Source organism: Dendropsophus ebraccatus, chromosome 9, assembly GCF_027789765.1.
Source record: "Dendropsophus ebraccatus isolate aDenEbr1 chromosome 9, aDenEbr1.pat, whole genome shotgun sequence".
In the NCBI taxonomy this organism is placed as follows: Eukaryota; Metazoa; Chordata; class Amphibia; order Anura; family Hylidae; genus Dendropsophus; species Dendropsophus ebraccatus.
This window is the reverse complement of record NC_091462.1, coordinates 113,330,391-113,353,985: the sequence shown is the minus strand read 5'-3', so window position 1 is coordinate 113,353,985 and position 23,595 is coordinate 113,330,391. Positions and strand designations below refer to the sequence as shown.

Here is a 23,595-nt window from a genome sequence, read left to right as displayed (position 1 = left end):
GAGGTGACCAGGGTAATATAAGAGGTGACCGGGGTATAAGAGGTGACCGGGGTATAAGAGGTGACCGGGGTAATATAAGAGGTGACCAGGGTATAAGAGGTGACCATGGTAATATAAGAGGTGACCAGGGTAATATAAGAGGTGACCAGGGTAATATAAGAGGTGACCGGGGTAATATAAGAGGTGACCGGGGTAATATAAGAGGTGACCGGGGTAATATAAGAGGTGACCGGGGTATAAGAGGTGACTGGGGTAATATAAGAGGTGACCGGGGTATAAGAGGTGACCGGGGTATAAGCGGTGACCGGGGTATAAGCGGTGACCGGGGTATAAGAGGTGACCGGGGTATAAGAGGTGACTGGGGTATAAGAGGTGACCGGGGTATAAGAGGTGACCGGGGTATAAGAGGTGACCGGGGTATAAGAGGTGACCGGGGTATAAGAGGTGACCGGGGTATAAGAGGTGACTGGGGTATAAGCGGTGACCGGGGTATAAGAGGTGACCGGGGTAATATAAGAGGTGACCAGGGTATAAGAGGTGACCATGGTAATATAAGAGGTGACCAGGGTAATATAAGAGGTGACCGGGGTAATATAAGAGGTGACCGGGGTAATATAAGAGGTGACCGGGGTAATATAAGAGGTGACCAGGGTAATATAAGAGGTGACCGGGGTAATATAAGAGGTGACCGGGGTATAAGAGGTGACCGGGGTAATATAAGAGGTGACCAGGGTATAAGAGGTGACCAGGGTAATATAAGAGGTGACCGGGGTAATATAAGAGGTGACCAGGGTAATATAAGAGGTGACCGGGGTATAAGAGGTGACCGGGGTATAAGCGGTGACCGGGGTATAAGCGGTGACTGGGGTATAAGAGGTGACCGGGGTAATATAAGAGGTGACCAGGGTATAAGAGGTGACCATGGTAATATAAGAGGTGACCAGGGTAATATAAGAGGTGACCGAGGTAATATAAGAGGTGACCAGGGTAATATAAGAGGTGACCGGGGTATAAGAGGTGACTGGGGTATAAGAGGTGACCGGGGTATAAGAGGTGACCGGGGTATAAGAGGTGACCGGGGTATAAGAGGTGACTGGGGTATAAGAGGTGACTGGGGTATAAGAGGTGACTGGGGTATAAGAGGTGACCGGGGTATAAGAGGTGACCAGGGTAATATAAGAGGTGACCAGGGTAATATAAGCGGTGACTGGGGTATAAGAGGTGACCGGGGTATAAGCGGTGACCGGGGTATAAGCGGTGACTGGGGTATAAGCGGTGACATGATGGAGGAGCAGCGCACACAATGCTCTGGGGAATGTCTCTACCTTTGAAGTGTATGATGAATCCTTGGCTCAGGCTGAACACGGGGTCGTTGGGGTCAGACTGGAACTGCAGGGTGACGTCATTGGCCGATGAGAAGAGGTTAAACCGCTGGTGAACACCCATGTACTGTCCCAGGACCCGCGCTGTCAGGTCATCACCGTCATACACCGTCAGGGCATCACTGCGCCGGATGTTCAGTCTGCAGGATACACAGGGGGAAGATAGTCACATCACCAGCAAGGTACCAGGTATCAGGTGTGCGATGTGTGTAATGTATCATGTGTGTATTGTGTGTATAGTGTGTTATGTGTGTAATGTATCGTGTGTGTATTGTGTGAATAGTGTGTTATGTGTGTAATGTATCATGTGTGTATAGTGTACCATGTGTGCATTGTGTGTATAATGTATATAGGTATATGGTGTGTATAATGTATATAGGTATATAGTGTGTATAATGTATATAGGTATATGATGTGTATAATGTATATAGGTATATAGTGTGTATAATGTATATAGGTATATGATGTGTATAATGTATATAGGTATATAGTGTGTATAATGTATATAGGTATATGATGTGTATAATGTATATAGGTATATAGTGTGTATAATGTATATAGGTATATGATGTGTATAATGTATATAGTGTGTATAATGTATATAGGTATATGGTGTGTATAATGTATATAGGTATATGGTGTGTATAATGTATATAGGTATATAGTGTGTATAATGTATATAGGTATATAGTGTGTATAATGTATATAGGTATATGGTGTGTATAATGTATATAGGTATATAGTGTGTATAATGTATATAGGTATATGATGTGTATAATGTATATAGTGTGTATAATGTATATAGGTATATGGTGTGTATAATGTATATAGGTATATAGTGTGTATAATGTATATAGGTATATAGTGTGTATAATGTATATAGGTATATAGTGTGTATAATGTATATAGGTATATGATGTGTATAATGTATATAGTGTGTATAATGTATATAGGTATATGGTGTGTATAATGTATATAGGTATATGATGTGTATAATGTATATAGTGTGTATAATGTATATAGGTATATGGTGTGTATAATGTATATAGGTATATAGTGTGTATAATGTATATAGGTATATGATGTGTATAATGTATATAGTGTGTATAATGTATATAGGTATATGGTGTGTATAATGTATATAGGTATATAGTGTGTATAATGTATATAGGTATATAGTGTGTATAATGTATATAGGTATATAGTGTGTATAATGTATATAGGTATATGATGTGTATAATGTATATAGTGTGTATAATGTATATAGGTATATGGTGTGTATAATGTATATAGGTATATGATGTGTATAATGTATATAGTGTGTATAATGTATATAGGTATATGGTGTGTATAATGTATATAGGTATATAGTGTGTATAATGTATATAGGTATATAGTGTGTATAATGTATATAGGTATATGATGTGTATAATGTATATAGTGTGTATAACGTATATAGGTATATAGTGTGTATAATGTATATAGGTATATAGTGTGTATAATGTATATAGGTATATGGTGTGTATAATGTATATAGGTATATGGTGTGTATAATGTATATAGTGTGTATAATGTATATAGGTATATGATGTGTATAATGTATATAGGTATATGATGTGTATAATGTATATAGGTATATGATGTGTATAATGTATATAGGTATATAGTGTGTATAATGTATATAGGTATATGGTGTGTATAATGTATATAGTGTGTATAATGTATATAGGTATATGATGTGTATAATGTATATAGGTATATGATGTGTATAATGTATATAGGTATATAGTGTGTATAATGTATATAGTGTGTATAATGTATATAGGTATATGATGTGTATAATGTATATAGGTATATGATGTGTATAATGTATATAGGTATATGATGTGTATAATGTATATAGTGTGTATAATGTATATAGGTATATGATGTGTATAATGTATATAGGTATATGATGTGTATAATGTATATAGGTATATGATGTGTATAATGTATATAGGTATATGGTGTGTATAATGTATATAGATATATAGTGTGTATAATGTATATAGTGTGTATGATTGGAGGTGCTCACATCTCTATCTCCAGCAGCACCCGCCGGTCCTCCTGCACATGGATCCCCCACACACAGTCCTGGCCCTTTGCGTAGTTCTGTGGCCAATCAGGAGACAGGATCACCCCGGCCGGTTCAGAGATCTCCCCGCCACACAGCGCTACAGGAGAAGAAGAGATCACACTGTACATTACACATCATACCAATGCTGGGGTACAGGAGAGTGACACTGGGGGTACAGGATGGTGACATTGGGGGTACAGGAGGGTGACACTGGGGGTACAGGAGAGTGACACTGGGGGTACAGGATGGTGACACTGGGGGTACAGGAGGGTGACACTGGGGGTACAGGAGAGTGACACTGGGGGTACAGGAGGGTGACACTGGGGGTACAGGAGGGTGACACTGGGGGTACAGGAGGGTGACACTGGGGGTACAGGAGGGTGACACTGGGGGTACAGGAGAGTGACACTGGGGGTACAGGAAAGAGACACTGGGGGTACAGGAGAGAGACACTGGGGGTACAGGATGGTGACACTGGGGGTACAGGAGAGAGACACTGGGGGTACAGGAGAGTGACACTGGGGGTACAGGATGGTGACACTGGGGTACAGGAGAGTGAGACTGGGGGTACAGGAGAGTGACACTGGGGGTACAGGAGAGTGACACTGGGGGTACAGGAGGGTGACACTGGGGGTACAGGAGAGTGAGACTGGGGGTACAGGAGAGTGACACTGGGGGTACAGGAGAGTGACACTGGGGGTACAGGAGGGTGACACTGGGGGTACAGGAGAGTGAGACTGGGGGTACAGGATAGTGACACTGGGGGTACAGGAGGGTGACACTGGGGGTACAGGATAGTGAGACTGGGGGGACAGGAGAGTGAGACTGGGGGTACAGGAGGGTGACACTGGGGGTACAGGAGGGTGACACTGGGGGTACAGGAGACTGACACTGGGGAAACAGAAGGGTGACACTGGGGGTACAGGAGAGTGAGACTGGGGGTACAGGAGAGTGAGACTGGGGGTACAGGATAGTGACACTGGGGGTACAGGAGGGTGACACTGGGGTACAGGAGGGTGACACTGGGGGTACAGGAGAGTGACACTGGGGGTACAGGAGGGTGACACTGGGGGTACAGGAGGGTGACACTGGGGGTACAGGAGTGACACAGGGTACAGGAGGGTGACACTGGGGGTACAGGAGGGTGACATTGGGGGTACAGGAGAGTGACACTGGGGGTACAGGAGGGTGACACTGGGGGTACAGGAGTGACACAGGGTACAGGAGTGACACAGGGTACAGGAGGGTGACACTGGGGGTACAGGAGGGTGACACTGGGGGTACAGGAGTGACACAGGGTACAGGAGTGACACAGGGTACAGGAGGGTGACATTGGGGGTACAGGAGTGACACAGGGGGTAAAGGATAGTGACACTGGGAGTACAGGAAAGTGACACTGGGGGTAAAGGATGGTGACACTGGGGGTACAGGATGGTGACACTGGGGGTACAGGAGGGTGACACTGGGGGGTACAGGAGAGTGACACTGGGGGGTACAGGAGAGTGAGACTGGGGGTACAGGATGGTGAGACTGGGGGTACAGGATAGTGAGACTGGGGGTACAGGAGGGTGACACTGGGAGTACAGGAGGGTGACACTGGGGGTACAGGATAGTGAGACTGGGGGGACAGGAGACTGACACTGGGGGTACAGGAGGGTGACACTGGGGGGTACAGGAGACTGACACTGGGGAAACAGAAGGGTGACACTGGGGGTACAGGATAGTGAGACTGGGGGTACAGGATGGTGACACTGGGGTACAGGAGACTGACACTGGGGATACAGAAGGGTGACACTGGGGGTACAGGAGAGTGACACTGGGGGTACAGGAGGGTGACACTGGGGGTACAGGAGGGTGACATTGGGGGTACAGGAGTGACACAGGGTACAGGAGGGTGACACTGGGGGTATAGGAGAGTGACACTGGGGGTACAGGATGGTGACACTGGGGGTACAGGAGAGTGACACTGGGGGGTACAGGAGAGTGAGACTGGGGGTACAGGATGGTGAGACTGGGGGTACAGGAGGGTGACACTGGGGGTACAGGAGAGAGACACTGGGGGTACAGGATAATGACACACTGATACTTGGGGTACAGGATAATGATACTTGGGGTACAGGATGGTGACACTGGGGGTACAGGATAATGATACTTGGGGTACAGGATGGTGACACTGGGGGTACAGGATAATGATACTTGGGGTACAGGATGGTAACACTGGGGGTACAGGAGAGAGACACTGGGGGTACAGGAGGGTGACATTTGGGGTACAGGATAATGACACACTGATACCTGGGGTACAGGATAATGATACTTGGGGTACAGGATGGTGACACTGGGGGTACAGGATAATGACACACTGATACTTGGGGTACAGGATAGTAAGCACACCCCCTTATATAAAGCTTCAGCTGTCAGTTGTCTCCCAGGTCTTTCGTCTTTTCCAGGCATGCAGGGGTTAATCAGGAGCCCTACATTAGTTACCATGGCAACTGGAAATTGCTAAGAAACTTCTGAGGAACCTGGCCCCGCCCTCACGCTGCACACAGTGAAGTATTTGAGAACAGTCATGTGACGCGGCCTCCTGCACTCAGCCCCGCCCTCCCCAGCATGTCCTAGATCAAGCAGGATAGTCACTGATTTTGGGCACGTACCCAGTGTCCCCTCCCCCATCCCCTGAGGAGTCTGGACAGCTGAGAAGACCCGCTGTGTAGTAAGACTGGTGATGGCGATGAGACCTGAGTAACTGCACCAGCTGGGGGCAGCACCACTCCTGTACAGTACTGTGACCTGTGATGGAGGTGCAAGATACAGAGAGACATCTTGGACATCTTACAGCACTATTTATCTGGGCACTATACAACACTATTTATCTGGGCACTATACAACACTATTTATCTGGGCACTGTACAACACTATTTATCTGGGCACTATACAACACTATTTATCTGAGCACTGTACAACACTATTTATCTGAGCACTGTACAACACTATTTATCTGGGCATTGTACAACACTATTTATCTGGGCACTGTACAACACTATTTATCTGGGCATTGTACAACACTATTTATCTGGGCACTGTACAGCACTATTTATCTGGGCACTGTACAACACTATTTATCTGGGCATTGTACAACACTATTTATCTGGGCACTGTACAGCACTATTTATCTGGGCACTGTACAACACTATTTATCTGGGCACTATACAACACTATTTATCTGGGCACTATACAACACTATTTATCTGGGCACTGTACAGCACTATCTATCTGGGCACTGTAAAGCACTATCTATCTGGGCACTCTACAGCACTATCTATCTGGGCACTCTACAGCACTATCTATCTGGGCACCATTCAGCCCTATTTATCTGGGCACTGTACAGCACTATTTATCTGGGCATTGTACAGCACTATTTATCTGGATACCGTACAGCACTATTTATCTGGGCACTGTACAGCACCATTTATCTGGACACCATACAGCACTATTTATCTGGGCACTGTACAGCACTATTTATCTGGATACCGTACAGCACTATTTATCTGGGCATTGTACAGCACTATTTATCTGGACACCATACAGCACTATTTATCTGGGCACTGTACAGCACTATTTATCTGGGCACTGTACAGCACCATTTATCTGGACACCATACAGCACTATTTATCTGGGCATTGTACAGCACTATCTATCTGGACACTGTACATATACATATATATATAACTATGGGTAATGATGGGATAGGGTGCAGAGGCCTCCTTTCAATTTCAGGGGAGAGTATAAGGGTAATTCTTCGCCATCTTCATCAGGGTACACAGGAACATAGATATAGATCGGATTTCCATATGTAAAGCAGAACCCCGGGGAGTGTGCATTGGTTCATTGTCATGTTCTGTGGGGGCTACAGAGCCATTCTGGGGGGATGTGGTGGTCTCTTACCTTTACACACAGGCTCGCTCTCATTCCAGTGAGGGTCGGTAGGATCCACACACTCGATGACAGGGGGGCCTTGCTCCAGCATGTACCCCGCATTACAGGAAAACGACACCAGGGTCCCCGGGGAGAAAAGGGGGTCTGTGGTGCTGAAGTTACCATGAGCCAGGAAGGGTTCATAACATCGGGTCTCAGAGAAGACTGCAATGACACAACCACAAGGAGGCGCTATGGGACTATTCCCACCAACACAGGGGCAAGAGGCAATGGAGACTCCCAGGCATCTATACATCAGTGCCGCCACCCTTACCTGTAACCTTATCAATCCTGTCTCCTGCACTGCAGATACATCATGTATTATACACTCCAGGCTGAACCACAGATCTGCTGACCACCATGTGCTGACTCACTTATGATTGTGATTATATAGCTTAGAGGAGTAGTTAAGCAAAAAAAAAAAAAATCAAAATCAACTGGTCCCAGAAATTTCTAATTTACAGCTGTAAAAAAAATCTCCAGTCTTCAAGTACTTATCAGCTGCTGTATGTCCTGCAGGAAGTATTTATTCTCTCCCCATAGAAAACCTCTCCTGCACTGGACAGTTCCTGACATGGACAGAGGTGGCAGCAGAGAGCACTGTGTCAGACTGGAGAGAATACACCACTTCCTGCAGGACATACATCAGCTGATAAGTACTGGAAGACTGGAGATTTGTAATAGAAGTAAATTACAAATCTCTGGCACTTTCTGCCACCACTTGATTTGTAAGAATTTTTTTGCTGAACCCCCCCTTTAATGTGTAGGCACAGAGCATGCTCAGATGTGCAGTGTCAGATGTAGGGTACAGTAGTAGCTCTGTGTCTGCAGACAATAATGGGATACTACAAGATGAGATACACAGTACCGCACAGTCACCTTCATAGCGCAGGCTGAGGAGCAGGGGGACGGCCGGATTCTCAGAGACCAGCTCGATGTACAGGGACTGAGCGTCACTCAGGAGACCCCTCTCTGGAGCGTCGTCTATATCCGAATCATAGATGAGGGGGGACAAGGTGGAGCTGCCAGAGTGGACGACCAACCTGAGGAGACAGGGAGAGACATCACATAGACTGGGGGAGACAGAGAGACATCACATAGAATGGAGGATACAGAGAGACATCACATAGACTGAGGGAGACAGAGAGACATCACATAGACTGAGGGAGACATCACATAGACTGGAGGAGACAGAGAGACATCACATAGACTGGGGGAGACAGCACATAGACTGAGGGAGACATGGAGAGACATCACATAGACTGGAGGAGACAGAGAGACATCACATAGAATGGAGGAGACAGAGAGACATCACATAGAATGGAGGAGACAGAGAGACATCACATAAAATGGAGGAGACATCTCATAGACTGGAGGAGACAGAGAGACATCACATAGACTGGGGGAGACAGCACATAGACTGAGGGAGACATGGAGAGACATCACATAGAATGGAGGATACAGAGAGACATCACATAGAATGGAGGAGACAGAGAGACATCACATAGAATGGAGGAGACAGAGAGACATCACATAGAATGGAGGAGACAGAGAGACATCACATAAAATGGAGGAGACATCTCATAGACTGGAGGAGACAGAGAGACATCACATAGACTGGGGGAGACAGCACATAGACTGAGGGAGACATGGAGAGACATCACATAGACTGGAGGAGACATGGAGAGACATCACATAGAATGGAGGAGACATGGAGAGACATCACATAGAATGGAGGAGACATCTCAGACTGGAGGAGACAGAGAGACATCACATAGACTGGGGGAGACAGAGAGACATCACATAGACTGGGGGAGACAGCACATAGACTGAGGGAGACATGGAGAGACATCACATAGACTGGAGGAGACATAGAGAGACATGGCATAGAATGGAGGAGACATCACATAGACTGGAGGAGACCTAGAGAGACATCACGTAGAATGGAGGAGACAGAGAGACATCACATAGACTGGGGGAGACATGGAGAGACATCACATAGAATGGAGGAGACAGAGAGACATCACATAGACTGGGGGAGACATGGAGAGACATCACATAGACTGGGGGAGACATGGAGAGACATCACATAGACTGGGGGAGACATGGAGAGACATCACATAGAATGGGGGAGACAGAGAGACATCACATAGACTGGGGGAGACATGGAGAGACATCACATAGACTGGGGGAGACATGGAGAGACATCACATAGACTGGAGGAGACATGGAGAGACATCACATAGACTGGGGGAGACATGGAGAGACATCACATAGACTGGGGGAGACATGGAGAGACATCACATAGACTGGGGGATAGTAGTAGCTATGAGTCTATGTATACGGGTGTGTTACAGAGATGGAGGGGATAGGGGTGACATGACGTTGTCACTGACCGGTCATTGTCCTCATCCAGGGAGACTCTCTCAAAGTGTAGGTGAAGCCGCTGTCCCTCAGACGCCTCAATTAACCAATGGCAGCTCAGGTTATTTCCATGATGCGCAGTGACATCAGGGGATACAATGCGTCCAACGGTGGCATTACGTATGACACCCCCACATGTAGCTGAGGGACAGAGATAACAACCAGTCACTCCAACAATATCATCACCACAATGATCCTGAGTTCCATCCTGTATTATACCCCAGAGCTGCACTCACTATTCTGCTGGTCGGGTCACTGTGTACATACATTACATTACTGATCCTGAGTTCCATCCTGTATTATACCCCAGAGCTGCACTCACTATTCTGCTGGTGGGGTCACTGTGTACATACATTACATTACTGATCCTGAGTTCCATCCTGTATTATACCCCAGAGCTGCACTCACTATTCTGCTGGTGAGGTCACTGTGTACATACATTACATTACTGATCCTGAGTTACATCCTGTATCATACTGCAGAGCTGCACTCACTATTCTGCTGGTGAGGTCACTGTGTACATACATTACATTACTGATCCTGAGTTCCATCCTGTATTATACTCCAGAGCTGCACTCACTATTCTGCTTGTGAGGTCACTGTGTACCTACATTACATTACTGATCCTGTACTGATCCTGAGTTACATGCTGTATCATACTCCAGAGCTGCACTCACTATTCTGCTGGTGGGGTCACTGTGTACATACATTACATTACTGATCCTGTATTATACTCCAGAGCTGTGATCCCCAGTACATTTTCTTTACCTGTGCAGACTGGAGGCTTCCCACTCCACTGAGGACGAGTGATATTGAGACAGATCAGGGAATCTGAACCCTTCAGTGTGAAACCAGGAGCACAGTGAAAGTTGGCGGATCCTCCAGGATGGAGGTCTGTGACAGTGACTTCTCCATTCTCCGGTCGAGGGGGAAACACACAGCTCAGGACATAAGCTAAAAGAAGAAAAGACACATGACTTTACACTGGCCCTGAGAATAATGTTCTACAATTGACCACAAAAATAAAACTATGGTGATCTTCACTCCTGATGAATTGGGATGTGGACGCACCCTTGCGCTCCCACATCCCAATTCCCCGCTGTACACAATGCGGCGTGTATGAACTGTCAGGTTCTCTGCACTACTCAATAAATAGCAGCTACAGAAAACTGACATACTCCACCCTATATACAAGAATATAATTACTATAATACTGCTCCTATATACAGGAATATAACTACTATAATACTGCTCCTATATACAGGAATATAGCTACTATAATACTGCTCCTATATACAAGAATATAATTACTATAATACTGCTCCTATATACAGGAATATACCTACTATAATACTGCTCCTATATACAAGAATATAACTACTATAATACTGCTCCTATATACAGGAATACAACTACTATAATACTGCTCCTATATACAGGAATATAACTAATATAATACTGCTCCTATATACAGGAATATAACTACTATAATACTGCTCCTATATACAGGAATATAACTACTATAATACTGCTCCTATATACAGGAATATACTACTATAATACTGCCCCTATATACAGGAATATAACTACTATAATACTGCTCCTATATACAGGAATATAACTACTATAATACTGCTCCTATATACGGGGATATACTACTATAATACTGCTCCTATATACAGGAATATACTACTATAATACTGCTCCTATATATAGGGATATAACTACTATAATACTGCCTCCTATATACAGGAATATAACTACTATAATACTGCTCCTATATACGGGGATATAACTACTATATTACTGCTCCTATATACAGGAATATAACTAGTATAATACTGCTCCTATATACAATAATATAACTAGTATAATACTGCCCCCTATGTATAATAATCTGTTATGAGCAGCAGGGTGCTGGTTGCTATGACTACCAGGGAGTACGCTATACTGCATATCATTACCTTGGTAGCGCAATTTAAATGCTCCGGGGCTGGTGGCGCGGTAAGTCTGGAATCGTACTGCAATGTGATTGGTCGGACTGCGGATCACCTGACCCTCAGCCATCAGTGTCTCATTGGCCAGCAGGAATCGGTGGTCTTCCTCTAAGCCCTCCACGCTCAGCGCCTCCTCCTTGGACAGATTCAGCTTCTCCACCTGGAGCCATTATAATAATAATAATAATAATAATAATAATATTTATTTGTATAGCGCCAACAGATTCCGCAGCCATTGATCACAATGATGAAGAACAGTTATGGCCGTGTGTTCAGCCATTACTGCTATCCAGCTGGGTGACAACCAATATGGCCGCCTTACCATCCCATACAGTGCTAGTAACTGGGAGCTGTATGGCGGCCATATTGGTTGTCACCCTGCTGGGCAGACCCCATAGCTGGGGCTCACACTCACCCGGATTTCCACTCCGTAGCCCATATATACAGACACGCTGTATGTACAGTCCAGGCCACCAAAGAAGCTGCCCCCAGAGTATTCGGGGGCCTCCAGGATCCCCTCCAGCTCCGAGATGTTGTTGTTACAGAGAACTGAAGGCAGAGAATTACAGAGGTCAAAGGTGTGGAACTCCAACCCCCAGCAGGCAGCTGCAGCTCCCCCCATCCTCCTCACCTGGGCTGTGCACGGTGGTGACGGTGGTGGTGGTGATCAGGGTGGTGGTGGTCTCTTCTTCCCCTTCTGCAGAGGGTCCTGGACCTCCTGTAGGTGCTGGAGATGGAGGCGTCAATGTACTGAGGGGTGGAGGAAGGGAGAAGGTCCCCCCAACGGCTGTGGTGAGGACCCCGGAGGTCTCGCTGACCCCTGCCGGAGCCAGGTCATCGGTCAGGGACACAGGGGCGGCCCGGGTGGGGACAGATGTTGTACCTGATGAAGATATTGAGAGACATATAGGATATGATTATGAATTTACTTCTACTCATCCTGAGTTAAATAATGTCTCATAGTGCAGTCACATCCAGAGCTGCATTCACAATTCAGCTGGAATGACACGCAGCACCCTGTCATCTGCTGAGCTACTATCCTCTGTGCTGCACAATACACAGGTCCGGAGGAAGAATAATGGAGGCGACCTTGCAGACTATAGGGGCCCCCAATCCATAAACATGGACATTAATACTACCACCATCCCAGGGGCGTAGCTAGGATTCACAGGGCCCCATAGAAAACATTTTTAAGGGGCCCCCCTCCCCTAAAGCACTGCGCATATATATATGCTGGTACACTGATAACCCCTGGCCTCTGCACATTTTCCTTTCCTACTTGATTGCTGCAGCCAAACAGAGGTCAAGGGGTTATCAATGCAGTGAAGCAGAGATCTCTGTCTTCTGCTTGTTAACCCTTTTTTGTGTTGCAGCATGTAAGTAAACATTGGGTCACTTACACACTGCAGTACATAAGGGGTTAAGCAGAAGGACACTCGCCCTTACCTTCTCCCCCGGGCCCCCCTCCTGCATGGGCCCCATAGCAACTGCCTACCCTGCCTCTATGGTAGCTACGCCACTGCACCATCCTGTGTCTAAGAAAAGTGCAACATATACAGAGTCCTCATAATATGGATATATAAAGCCTATATACAAGTCTCACTTGTGTATGATGGTGTATTTATAAGCCGGTGTATGACAGTGTAGGTATAAGCCAGTGTATGACAGTGTAGGTATAAGCCAGTGTATGACAGTGTAGCTGTGGTGTATGGTGGTGTAGCTGTGGTGTATGACGGTGTAGGTGTATGACGGTGTAGCTGTGGTGTATGACGGTGTAGCTGTGGTGTATGACGGTGTAGGTGTATGACGATGAAGCTGTGGTGTATGACATTGTAGCTGTGGTGTATGACGGTGTAGGTATAAGCTGGTGTATGATGGTGTAGCTGTGGTGTATGACAGTGTAGATGTGGTGTATGACGGTTTAGCTGTGGTATATGGCGGTGTAGGTGTATGACGGTGTAGCTGTGGTGTATGATGGTGTAGCTGTGGTGTATGATGGTGTAGGTGTATGACAATGTAGCTGTGGTGTATGATGGTGTAGCTGTGGTGTATGATGGTGTAGCTGTGGTGTATGACGGTGTAGGTATAAGCAGGTGTATGAAGGTGTAGCTGTGGTGTATGACGGTGTAGCTGTGGTGTATGAAGGTGTAGCTGTGGTGTATGACGGTGTAGCTGTGGTGTATGACGGTGTAGCTGTGATGTATGATGGTGTAGCTGTGGTGTATGATGGTGTAGGTGTATGACGGTGTAGCTGTGGTGTATGGTGGTGTAGCTGTGGTGTATGGCGGTGTAGCTGTGGTGTATGGCGGTGTAGCTGTGGTGTATGACGGTGTAGCTGTGGTGTATGGCAGTGTAGCTGTGGTGTATGACGGTGTAGCTGTGGTGTATGACGGTGTAGCTGTGGTGTATGGTGGTGTAGCTGTGGTGTATGACGGTGTAGCTGTGGTGTATGACGGTGTAGCTGTGGTGTATGGTGGTGTAGCTGTGGTGTATGACGGTGTAGCTGTGGTGTATGACGGTGTAGCTGTGGTGTATGGTGGTGTAGCTGTGGTGTATGATGGTGTAGCTGTGGTGTATGACGGTGTAGGTGTATGACGGTGTAGCTGTGGTGTATGGTGCTGTAGCTGTGGTGTATGGCGGTGTAGCTGTGGTGTATGACGGTGTAGGTGTATGACGGTGTAGCTGTGGTGTATGGTGCTGTAGCTGTGGTGTATGACGGTGTAGCTGTGATGTATGATGGTGTAGCTGTGGTGTATGACGGTGTAGGTGTATGGCGGTGTAGCTGTGGTGTATGACGGTATAGCTGTGGTGTATGGTGGTGTAGCTGTGGTGTATGACGGTGTAGCTATGGTGTATGGCAGTGTAGCTGTGGTGTATGACGGTGTAGCTGTGGTGTATGACGGTGTAGGTGTATGACGGTGTAGCTGTGGTGTATGGCGGTGTAGCTGTGGTGTATGACGGTGTAGCTGTGGTGTATGGTGGTGTAGCTGTGGTGTATGGTGGTGTACGGCGGTGTAGCTGTGGTGTATGACGGTGTAGGTGTATGACGGTGTAGCTGTGGTGTATGGTGGTGTAGCTGTGGTGTATGACGGTGTAGCTGTGATGTATGATGGTGTAGCTGTGGTGTATGACGGTGTAGGTGTATGGCGGTGTAGCTGTGGTGTAAGACGGTGTAGCTGTGGTGTATGGCGGTGTAGCTGTGGTGTATGACGGTGTAGCTGTGGTGTATGACGGTGTAGCTGTGGTGTATGGTGGTGTAGCTGTGGTGTATGACGGTGTAGCTGTGGTGTATGACGGTGTAGCTGTGGTGTATGGTGCTGTAGCTGTGGTGTATAACGGTGTAGCTGTGGTGTATGACGGTGTAGGTGTATGGCGGTGTAGCTGTGGTGTATGACCGTGTAGCTGTGGTGTATGGCGGTGTAGCTGTGGTGTATGACGGTGTAGCTGTGGTGTATGATGGTGTAGCTGTGGTGTATGGTGGTGTAGCTGTGGTGTATGGCGGTGTAGCTGTGGTGTATGGCGGTGTAGCTGTGGTGTATGACGGTGTAGCTGTGGTGTATGACGGTGTAGCTGTGGTGTATGGTGGTGTAGCTGTGATGTATGATGGTGTAGCTGTGGTGTATGGCGGTGTAGGTGTATGGCGGTGTAGCTGTGGTGTATGGTGGTGTAGCTGTGATGTATGATGGTGTAGCTGTGGTGTATGGCGGTGTAGGTGTATGACGGTGTAGGTGTATGGCGGTGTAGCTGTGGTGTAAGACGGTGTAGCTGTGGTGTATGGCGGTGTAGCTGTGGTGTATGATGGTGTAGCTGTGGTGTATGGTGGTGTAGCTGTGGTGTATGACGGTGTAGCTGTGGTGTATGACGGTGTAGCTGTGGTGTATGGTGCTGTAGCTGTGGTGTATAACGGTGTAGCTGTGGTGTATGACGGTGTAGCTGTGGTGTATGGCGGTGTAGCTGTGGTGTATGACGGTGTAGCTGTGGTGTATGACGGTGTAGCTGTGGTGTGTGACGGTGTAGCTGTGGTGTATGACGGTGTAGCTGTGGTGTATGATGGTGTAGCTGTGGTGTATGACGGTGTAGCTGTGGTGTATGACGGTGTAGCTGTGGTGTATGGTGCTGTAGCTGTGGTGTATAACGGTGTAGCTGTGGTGTATGACGGTGTAGGTGTATGGCGGTGTAGCTGTGGTGTATGACCGTGTAGCTGTGGTGTATGGCGGTGTAGCTGTGGTGTATGACGGTGTAGCTGTGGTGTATAATGGTGTAGCTATGGTGTATGGTGGTGTAGCTGTGGTGTATGGCGGTGTAGCTGTGGTGTATGGCGGTGTAGCTGTGGTGTATGACGGTGTAGCTGTGGTGTATGGTGGTGTAGCTGTGATGTATGATGGTGTAGCTGTGGTGTATGGCGGTGTAGGTGTATGGCGGTGTAGCTGTGGTGTATGGTGGTGTAGCTGTGATGTATGATGGTGTAGCTGTGGTGTATGGCGGTGTAGCTGTGGTGTATGGCGGTGTAGCTGTGGTGTATGATGGTGTAGCTGTGGTGTATGGTGGTGTAGCTGTGGTGTATGACGGTGTAGCTGTGGTGTATGACGGTGTAGCTGTGGTGTATGGTGCTGTAGCTGTGGTGTATAACGGTGTAGCTGTGGTGTATGACGGTGTAGGTGTATGGCGGTGTAGCTGTGGTGTATGACGGTGTAGCTGTGGTGTATGACGGTGTAGCTGTGGTGTATGACGGTGTAGCTGTGGTGTATGATGGTGTAGCTGTGGTGTATGGTGGTGTAGCTGTGGTGTATGGTGGTGTAGCTGTGGTGTATGACGGTGTAGCTGTGGTGTATGATGGTGTAGCTGTGGTGTATGGTGGTGTAGCTGTGGTGTATGGTGGTGTAGCTGTGGTGTATGGTGGTGTAGCTGTGGTGTACGGCGGTGTAGCTGTGGTGTATGACGGTGTAGCTGTGGTGTATGGTGGTGTAGCTGTGGTGTATGGTGGTGTACGGCGGTGTAGCTGTGGTGTATGACGGTGTAGGTGTATGACGGTGTAGCTGTGGTGTATGGTGGTGTAGCTGTGGTGTATGACGGTGTAGCTGTGATGTATGATGGTGTAGCTGTGGTGTATGACGGTGTAGGTGTATGGCGGTTTAGGTGTATGACGGTGTAGCTGTGGTGTACGGCGGTGTAGCTGTGGTGTATGACGGTTTAGGTGTATGACGGTGTAGCTGTGGTGTATGACAGTGTAGCTGTGGCGTATGACGGTGTAGCTGTGGTGTATGACGGTGTAGCTGTGGTGTATGACGGTGTAGCTGTGGTGTATGGCGGTGTAGCTGTGGGGTATGGCAGTGTAGCTGTGGTGTATGACGGTGTAGGTGTATGACGGTGTAGCTGTGGTGTATGGTGGTGTAGCTGTGGTGTATGACGGTGTAGCTGTGGTGTATGACGTAGCAGTCCTCCCTTCCCCCACTCTCTGATTGATGCTCCGCTGCAGATCTGATCCTCCCTCCCCTCCTCCGGGACCACCCGCTGTCTGACCTATGGATTTTCTAATTACGTGACCACCTCAGATAGGGATCTTCATCACTGGCGATCGATCCCGGGAACAATCACACCCTGCAGGATACAGCAGGGATTCTGCTACAGTGTGACGCCTGAGGACTACTACCACCAGCAGCCTCTATAGAAGGGTACTCCCATCTCACATCACTGTATGATCATACAATCATATAGTAATACACTACACAGTAGCTGTCCAGATTGTCAGGGCATGATGGGAGTTGTAGAGAACATGAAGACATGATGGGAGTTGTAGTGCACAGGCTGGGGAATCCCCCATCAGTGTCAGTCAGCCACTTGTCGCATCACCAGAAGTCACGGCTCCTCCCACCAGTGACATCATCTGATCCTTCTCCTCACCAGCACATACCGGGGTCTGGGTACATGTGGCTACAATCCCTGGAGAGACGCCATGGTGGCAGATAGCAGACCACTCACCAGACGCCATGGTGGCAGATGGCAGATCACTCACCAGAGATGCCATGGTGGCAGATAGCAGACCACTCACCAGACGCCATGGTGGCAGATGGCAGATCACTCACCAGAGATGCCATGGTGGCAGATGGCAGACCACTCACCAGAGATGCCATGGTGGCAGATGGCAGACCACTCACCAGACGCCATGGTGGCAGATGGCAGATCACTCACCAGAGATGCCATGGTGGCAGATAGCAGACCACTCACCAGACGCCATGGTGGCAGATGGCAGACCACTCACCAGAGATGCCATGGTGGCAGATGGCAGACCACTCACCAGAGATGCCATGGTGGCAGATAGCAGACCACTCACCAGACGCCATGGTGGCAGATAGCAGAACACTCACCAGACGCCATGGTGGCAGATAGCAGAACACTCACCAGACGCCATGGTGGCAGATGGCAGACCACTCACCAGAGATGCCATGGTGGCAGAGGGCAGACCACTCACCAGACGCCATGGTGGCATATGGCAGACCACTCACCAGACGCCATGGTGGCAGATGGCAGACCACTCACCAGACGCCATGGTGGCAGATGGCAGACCACTCACCAGACGCCATGGTGGCAGATGGCAGACCACTCACCAGACGCCATTGTGGCAGATGGCAGACCACTCACCAGACGCCATGGTGGCAGATAGCAGACCACTCACCAGACGCCATGGTGGCAGATGGCAGACCACTCACCAGAGACACCATAGTGGCAGATGGCAGACCAATTTACCAGAGACGCCATGGTGGCAGATAGCAGACCCCTCACCAGAGACGTCCAAATTCCTTTAGTCACATAGTAAAATATCACAAATTGTGACACAGACTCTCATCCCCTAGTCACACCCAGAGCTGCATTCACAAGTCCTCTACTCCAGTCACACCCAGAGCTGCATTCACAGGTCCTCTACTCCAGTCACATTCAGAGCTGCATCCACAATTCCTCTACTCCAGTCACATCCAGAGCTGCATCCACAATTCCTCTACTCCAGTCACACCCAGAGCTGCATTCACAAGTCCTCTACTCCAGTCACATCCAGAGCTGCATCCACAATTCCTCTACTCCAGTCACATCCAGAGCTGCATTCACAATTCCTCTACTCCAGTCACATCCAGAGCTGCATCCACAATTCCTCTACTCCAGTCACATCCAGAGCTGCATTCACCATTCCTCTACTATAGTCACATCCAGAGCTGCATTCACCATTCCTCTACTATAGTCACATCCAGAGCTGCCTCAACTGGCAGACAGGTGATTTTCAGAGTAGACTTAAATTGAATTAAATTAAGTTTCTTTCAAATCAACAGGTGTGAGAAAGTTATACAGATTTGTAATTTACTTCTATTAAAACCTCCCGTTTTTCAGTACTTATCAGCTGCTGTATGTCCTGCAGGAAGTGGTGTATTCTCTCCAATCTGACACTGTGCTCTCTGCTGCCACCTCTGTCCATGTCAGGAACTGTCCAGAGGAGCAGCAAATCCCCATAGAAAACCTCTCCTGCTCTGGACAGTTCCTGACATGAACAGAGGTGGCAGCAAAGAGCACTGTGTCAGACTGGAGAGAATACACCACTTCTTGCAGGGCATACAGCAGCTGATAAGTACTGGAGGACTGGAGATTTTTAACCCCTTAACGACACGGGGCGTACATTTACTTCTTTGCAGTCTAGGCGTACGCACCGCCGGGGTACGGGGCTATGGAGTGGGCTCACGAACTGAGCTCACTCCATAGCCGGTGAGGACCGGCTGCTATATGCAGCCAGGCCCTCACCCTCAATGGCGGGCTGCCGCGATCACGTGGCCTTCCGCCATTAAACACTGTGATCACGGCCCGTTTAAGGGGAAGTGACCGGAGCATCTCCGGTCACTTACCGATCGGGACCCTCGCAGACACGCTGAGGTCTCTTACCTTCCTCCGTGCTAGGGTCTATCAGAAGATCACAGATAACACTGATCCCTGCTATGCTATGGCCACAGGCAGGCTCTATCAGAGGATCACAGATAACACTGATCCCTGCTATGCTATGGCCACAGGCAGGCTCTATCAGAGGATCACAGATAACACTGATCCCTGTTATGCTATGGCCACAGGCAGGCTCTATCAGAGGATCACAGATAACACTGATCCCTGCTATGCTATGGCCACAGGCAGGCTCTATCAGAAGATCACAGGTAACACTGATCCCTGCTATGCTATGGCCAGAGACAGGCTCTATCAGAGGATCACAGATAACACTGATCCCTGCTATGCTATGGCTATGGCCACAGGCAGGCTCTATGAGAAGATCACAGATAACACTGATCCCTTCTATGCTATGGCCACAGGCAGGCTCTATCAGAAGATCACAGATAACACTGATCCCTGCTATGCTATGGCCACAGGCAGGCTCTATCAGAAGATCACAGGTAACACTGATCCCTGCTATGCTATGGCCAGAGACAGGCTCTATCAGAGGATCACAGATAACACTGATCCCTGCTATGCTATGGCTATGGCCACAGGCAGGCTCTATCAGAAGATCACAGATAACACTGATCCCTTCTATGCTATGGCCACAGGCAGGCTCTATCAGAAGATCACAGATAACACTGATCCCTTCTATGCTATGGCCACAGGCAGGCTCTATCAGAAGATCACAGATAACACTGATCCCTCAGCAGGGATCTGTGTATACAATCCAATGTATATATGTGGTAGTCCCGGGGGGGGGGACTAAAAATGTTTTTATTTATTTTTTTAAAAAAAGGACAAAATGTTTTTAAAAATGCCCCAAAGCGACCAATATGTTTGATCTAGAAAAAATGTTACTAATAGAAACTAGAGATGATAGCGCAAAATAACGCCCCATACAGCCCCGTAGGTGAAAAAATAAAAGCGCTATAAGAGTCACAATACGGCCATTTTAAATACAACTATTTGGAAAAAAAAAGTTTAGCTGTGAGTATGTGAGTTAACTACCTGCCGCCGAGAGCATACATCACCTGCTCAGCACCACGGCTCCTATTGGTCCTGCTCAGCCAATCAGTGCACGGTAGCACTGATTGGCTAAGTGGGACCTGAGCCGGAAGCCTCACATGCAGCTATGGCGCCAAGCAGGTAATGTATGTATATACAGTGGGGCCTTGGATTAGGAGCATAATTCCGGGACAGCGCTTGTTGTTCCACACCCCAAAAATAATGATTTATTATTCTGAATAACATGTAAAACAAATGAAACAAACATTTATAAGCAGCTGGATATGTCATATTACTGTACAGTATAGCAGTATATAACGTATAGTAACTGTATAACCCTGATAACACAGCAGCAGCTGGCTATGTAATATATAAGTTACTGTACAGTATAGAAATCAGCATGTGGTATATAATGTATAGTAACTGTATAACCCTGATAACACAGCAGCTGGATATGTGATATATAAGTTACTGTACAGTATAGCAGCATGTGGTGTACAATGTATAGTAACTGTATAACCCTGATAACACAGCAGCTGGATATGTGATATATAAGTTACTGTACAGTATAGCAGCATGTGGTGTATAATGTATAGTAACTGTATAACCCTGATAACACAGCAGCTGGATATGTGATATATAAGTTACTGTACAGTATAGCAATCAGCATGTGGTATATAATGTATAGTAACTGTATAACCCTGATAACACAGCAGCAGCTGGATATGTGATATATAAGTTACTGTACAGTATAGCAGCCTGTGATATATAATGTACAGTAACTGTATAAACCTGATAACACAGCAGCAGCTGGATATGTGATATATAAGTTACTGTACAGTATAGCAATCAGCATGTGGTGTATAATGTATAGTAACTGTATAACCCTGATAACACAACAGCTGGATATGTGATATATAAGTTACTGTACAGTATAGCAATCAGCATGTGGTGAATAATGTATAGTAACTGTATAACCCTGATAACACAGCAGCTGGATATGTGATATTTAAGTTACTGTACAGTATAGCAGCATGTGGTATATAATGTATAGTAACTGTATAACCCTGATAACACAGCAGCTGGATTTGTGATATATAAGTTACTGTACAGTATAGCAGCATGTGGTATACAGGGGCGGTCTTGGCATTTCTGGGGCCCCAAGCGAAGTTATGTCTGGGGCCCCCCCCTCGACACGCGTTCCAAAACAATAGACCGCTGTGTGTTGCCCCCAGTAGTATATACCCCTTGTGCGCTACTGCCAGTAATATATACTCCTTGTGTCCTGCCCCCAGTAGTATATACCCCTTGTTTGCTTCCCCCAGAAGTATATAGACCTCCTGTGTGCTGCCCCAGTTGTATATAGACCCCCTGTGTGCTGCCCCCAGTTGTATATACCCCCTGTGTGCTCCCCCACTAGTATATAGGCCCCCTGTGTGCTCCCTCAGGGGTATGTAGCCCCCCCTGTGTGCTCCCCCACTTGGATATAGACCCCTGTGTGCTCCTCCAGTAGTATATAAACCCCCTGTGTGGTTCCCCCAGTAGTATATAGACCCCCTGTGTGCCCCACCAGTATTATATAGACCCCTTGTGTGCTGCCCCAGTAGTATGCAGACCCCTGTGTGCTCCCCCAGTTATATAGACCACCTGTGTGCCTCACAAGTAGTATATAGACCCCCTGTATGTTCCCCCAGTAGTATATAGACTCCCTGTGTGCCCCACCAGTAGTATATAGACCCCTGTGTGCTCCCCCAGTAGTATATAGCCCCCCTGTGTGCTCCCCCACTTGGATATAGACCTCCTGTGTGCTCTCCAAGTTGTATATAGACCCCATTCTGCTGCCCCAAGTATATAGACCCCCTGTGTGCTGCCCCCAGTAGTATATAGACTCCTCTATGAAGCCCCAGTAGTCTATAGCCCCCCTGTGTGCTCCCCCTGTTATATAGCCCAACTGTGTTCTCCCCCCATTTATATGGACCCCCGATGTGAGTTCCCCTAGTTAAACAGACCCCTGTGTGCTCCCCCTCCCATATAGTATATAACACAATAAAACAAACACTTATACTCACCTGGGTTCGGGCGTCTCCTCTTCTCTTCACTCTTGTGGCCGCAGGAAGGGTTTTCCCTGCGATCACAAGAGGCCGCACTCCCCTTGTCCTGGTGCCGATGCTCCAGTGATGTCACCAGAGCGCCGGCACCACAAGGACAAAGCTGCCACTTGTGACCGCAGGGAAAACCCTTCCTGCGGCCACAAGAGTGACTGACAGGAAGGGGGCCAATGTCTCCCGCCCTGTCAGTGCTGCTGCATGTAACTATGAGCGCTCATTAAGAGTGCTCATAGTTACAGTTTAGATGGCAGCAGCGAGCGGGGCAGCGGCCCTGTCCAGCAGTCTTGAGCACAAGAGCGGAGCGTGGGGGCCCCCCTGGATGTTGGGGGCCCCAAGCGATCGCTTGGGGTGCTTGGTGCCAAAGACCGCCACTGGTGGTATATAATGTATAGTAACTGTATAACCTTGATAACACAGCAGCTGGATATGTGATATATAAGTTACTGTACAGTATAGCAATCAGCATGTGATATATAATGTATAGTAACTGTATAACCCTGATAACACAGAAGCTGGATATGTGATATATAAGTTACTGTACAGTATAGCAATCAGCATGTGGTGTATAATGTATAGTAACTGTATATCCCTGATAACACAGCAGCTGGATATGTGATATATAAGTT

The 23,595-nt window shown here is 47.5% G+C and overlaps 1 protein-coding gene across 2 annotated transcripts in view; it reads right to left on the bottom strand.

Annotated features, from left to right (window-relative positions):
- Positions 1–23,595, bottom strand: part of SEZ6L2 (seizure related 6 homolog like 2) — a 56,990-nt gene that overhangs the window by 13,899 nt on the left and 19,496 nt on the right. For both annotated transcript variants that reach the window (XR_011364472.1, XM_069982266.1), the window contains exons 3-11: positions 12,526–12,777; positions 12,310–12,443; positions 11,862–12,054; positions 10,666–10,851; positions 9,870–10,038; positions 8,353–8,516; positions 7,444–7,638; positions 3,457–3,595; positions 1,326–1,522 (exon numbers count right to left, since the gene is read on the bottom strand). Coding sequence is in view for 1 of the 2 variants with exons in the window: in XM_069982266.1 (XP_069838367.1) it covers positions 1,326–1,522; positions 3,457–3,595; positions 7,444–7,638; positions 8,353–8,516; positions 9,870–10,038; positions 10,666–10,851; positions 11,862–12,054; positions 12,310–12,443; positions 12,526–12,777 (1,629 nt within the window). In the remaining variant the exon portion in view is untranslated. The remainder of the gene's footprint in view (positions 1–1,325; positions 1,523–3,456; positions 3,596–7,443; positions 7,639–8,352; positions 8,517–9,869; positions 10,039–10,665; positions 10,852–11,861; positions 12,055–12,309; positions 12,444–12,525; positions 12,778–23,595) is intronic.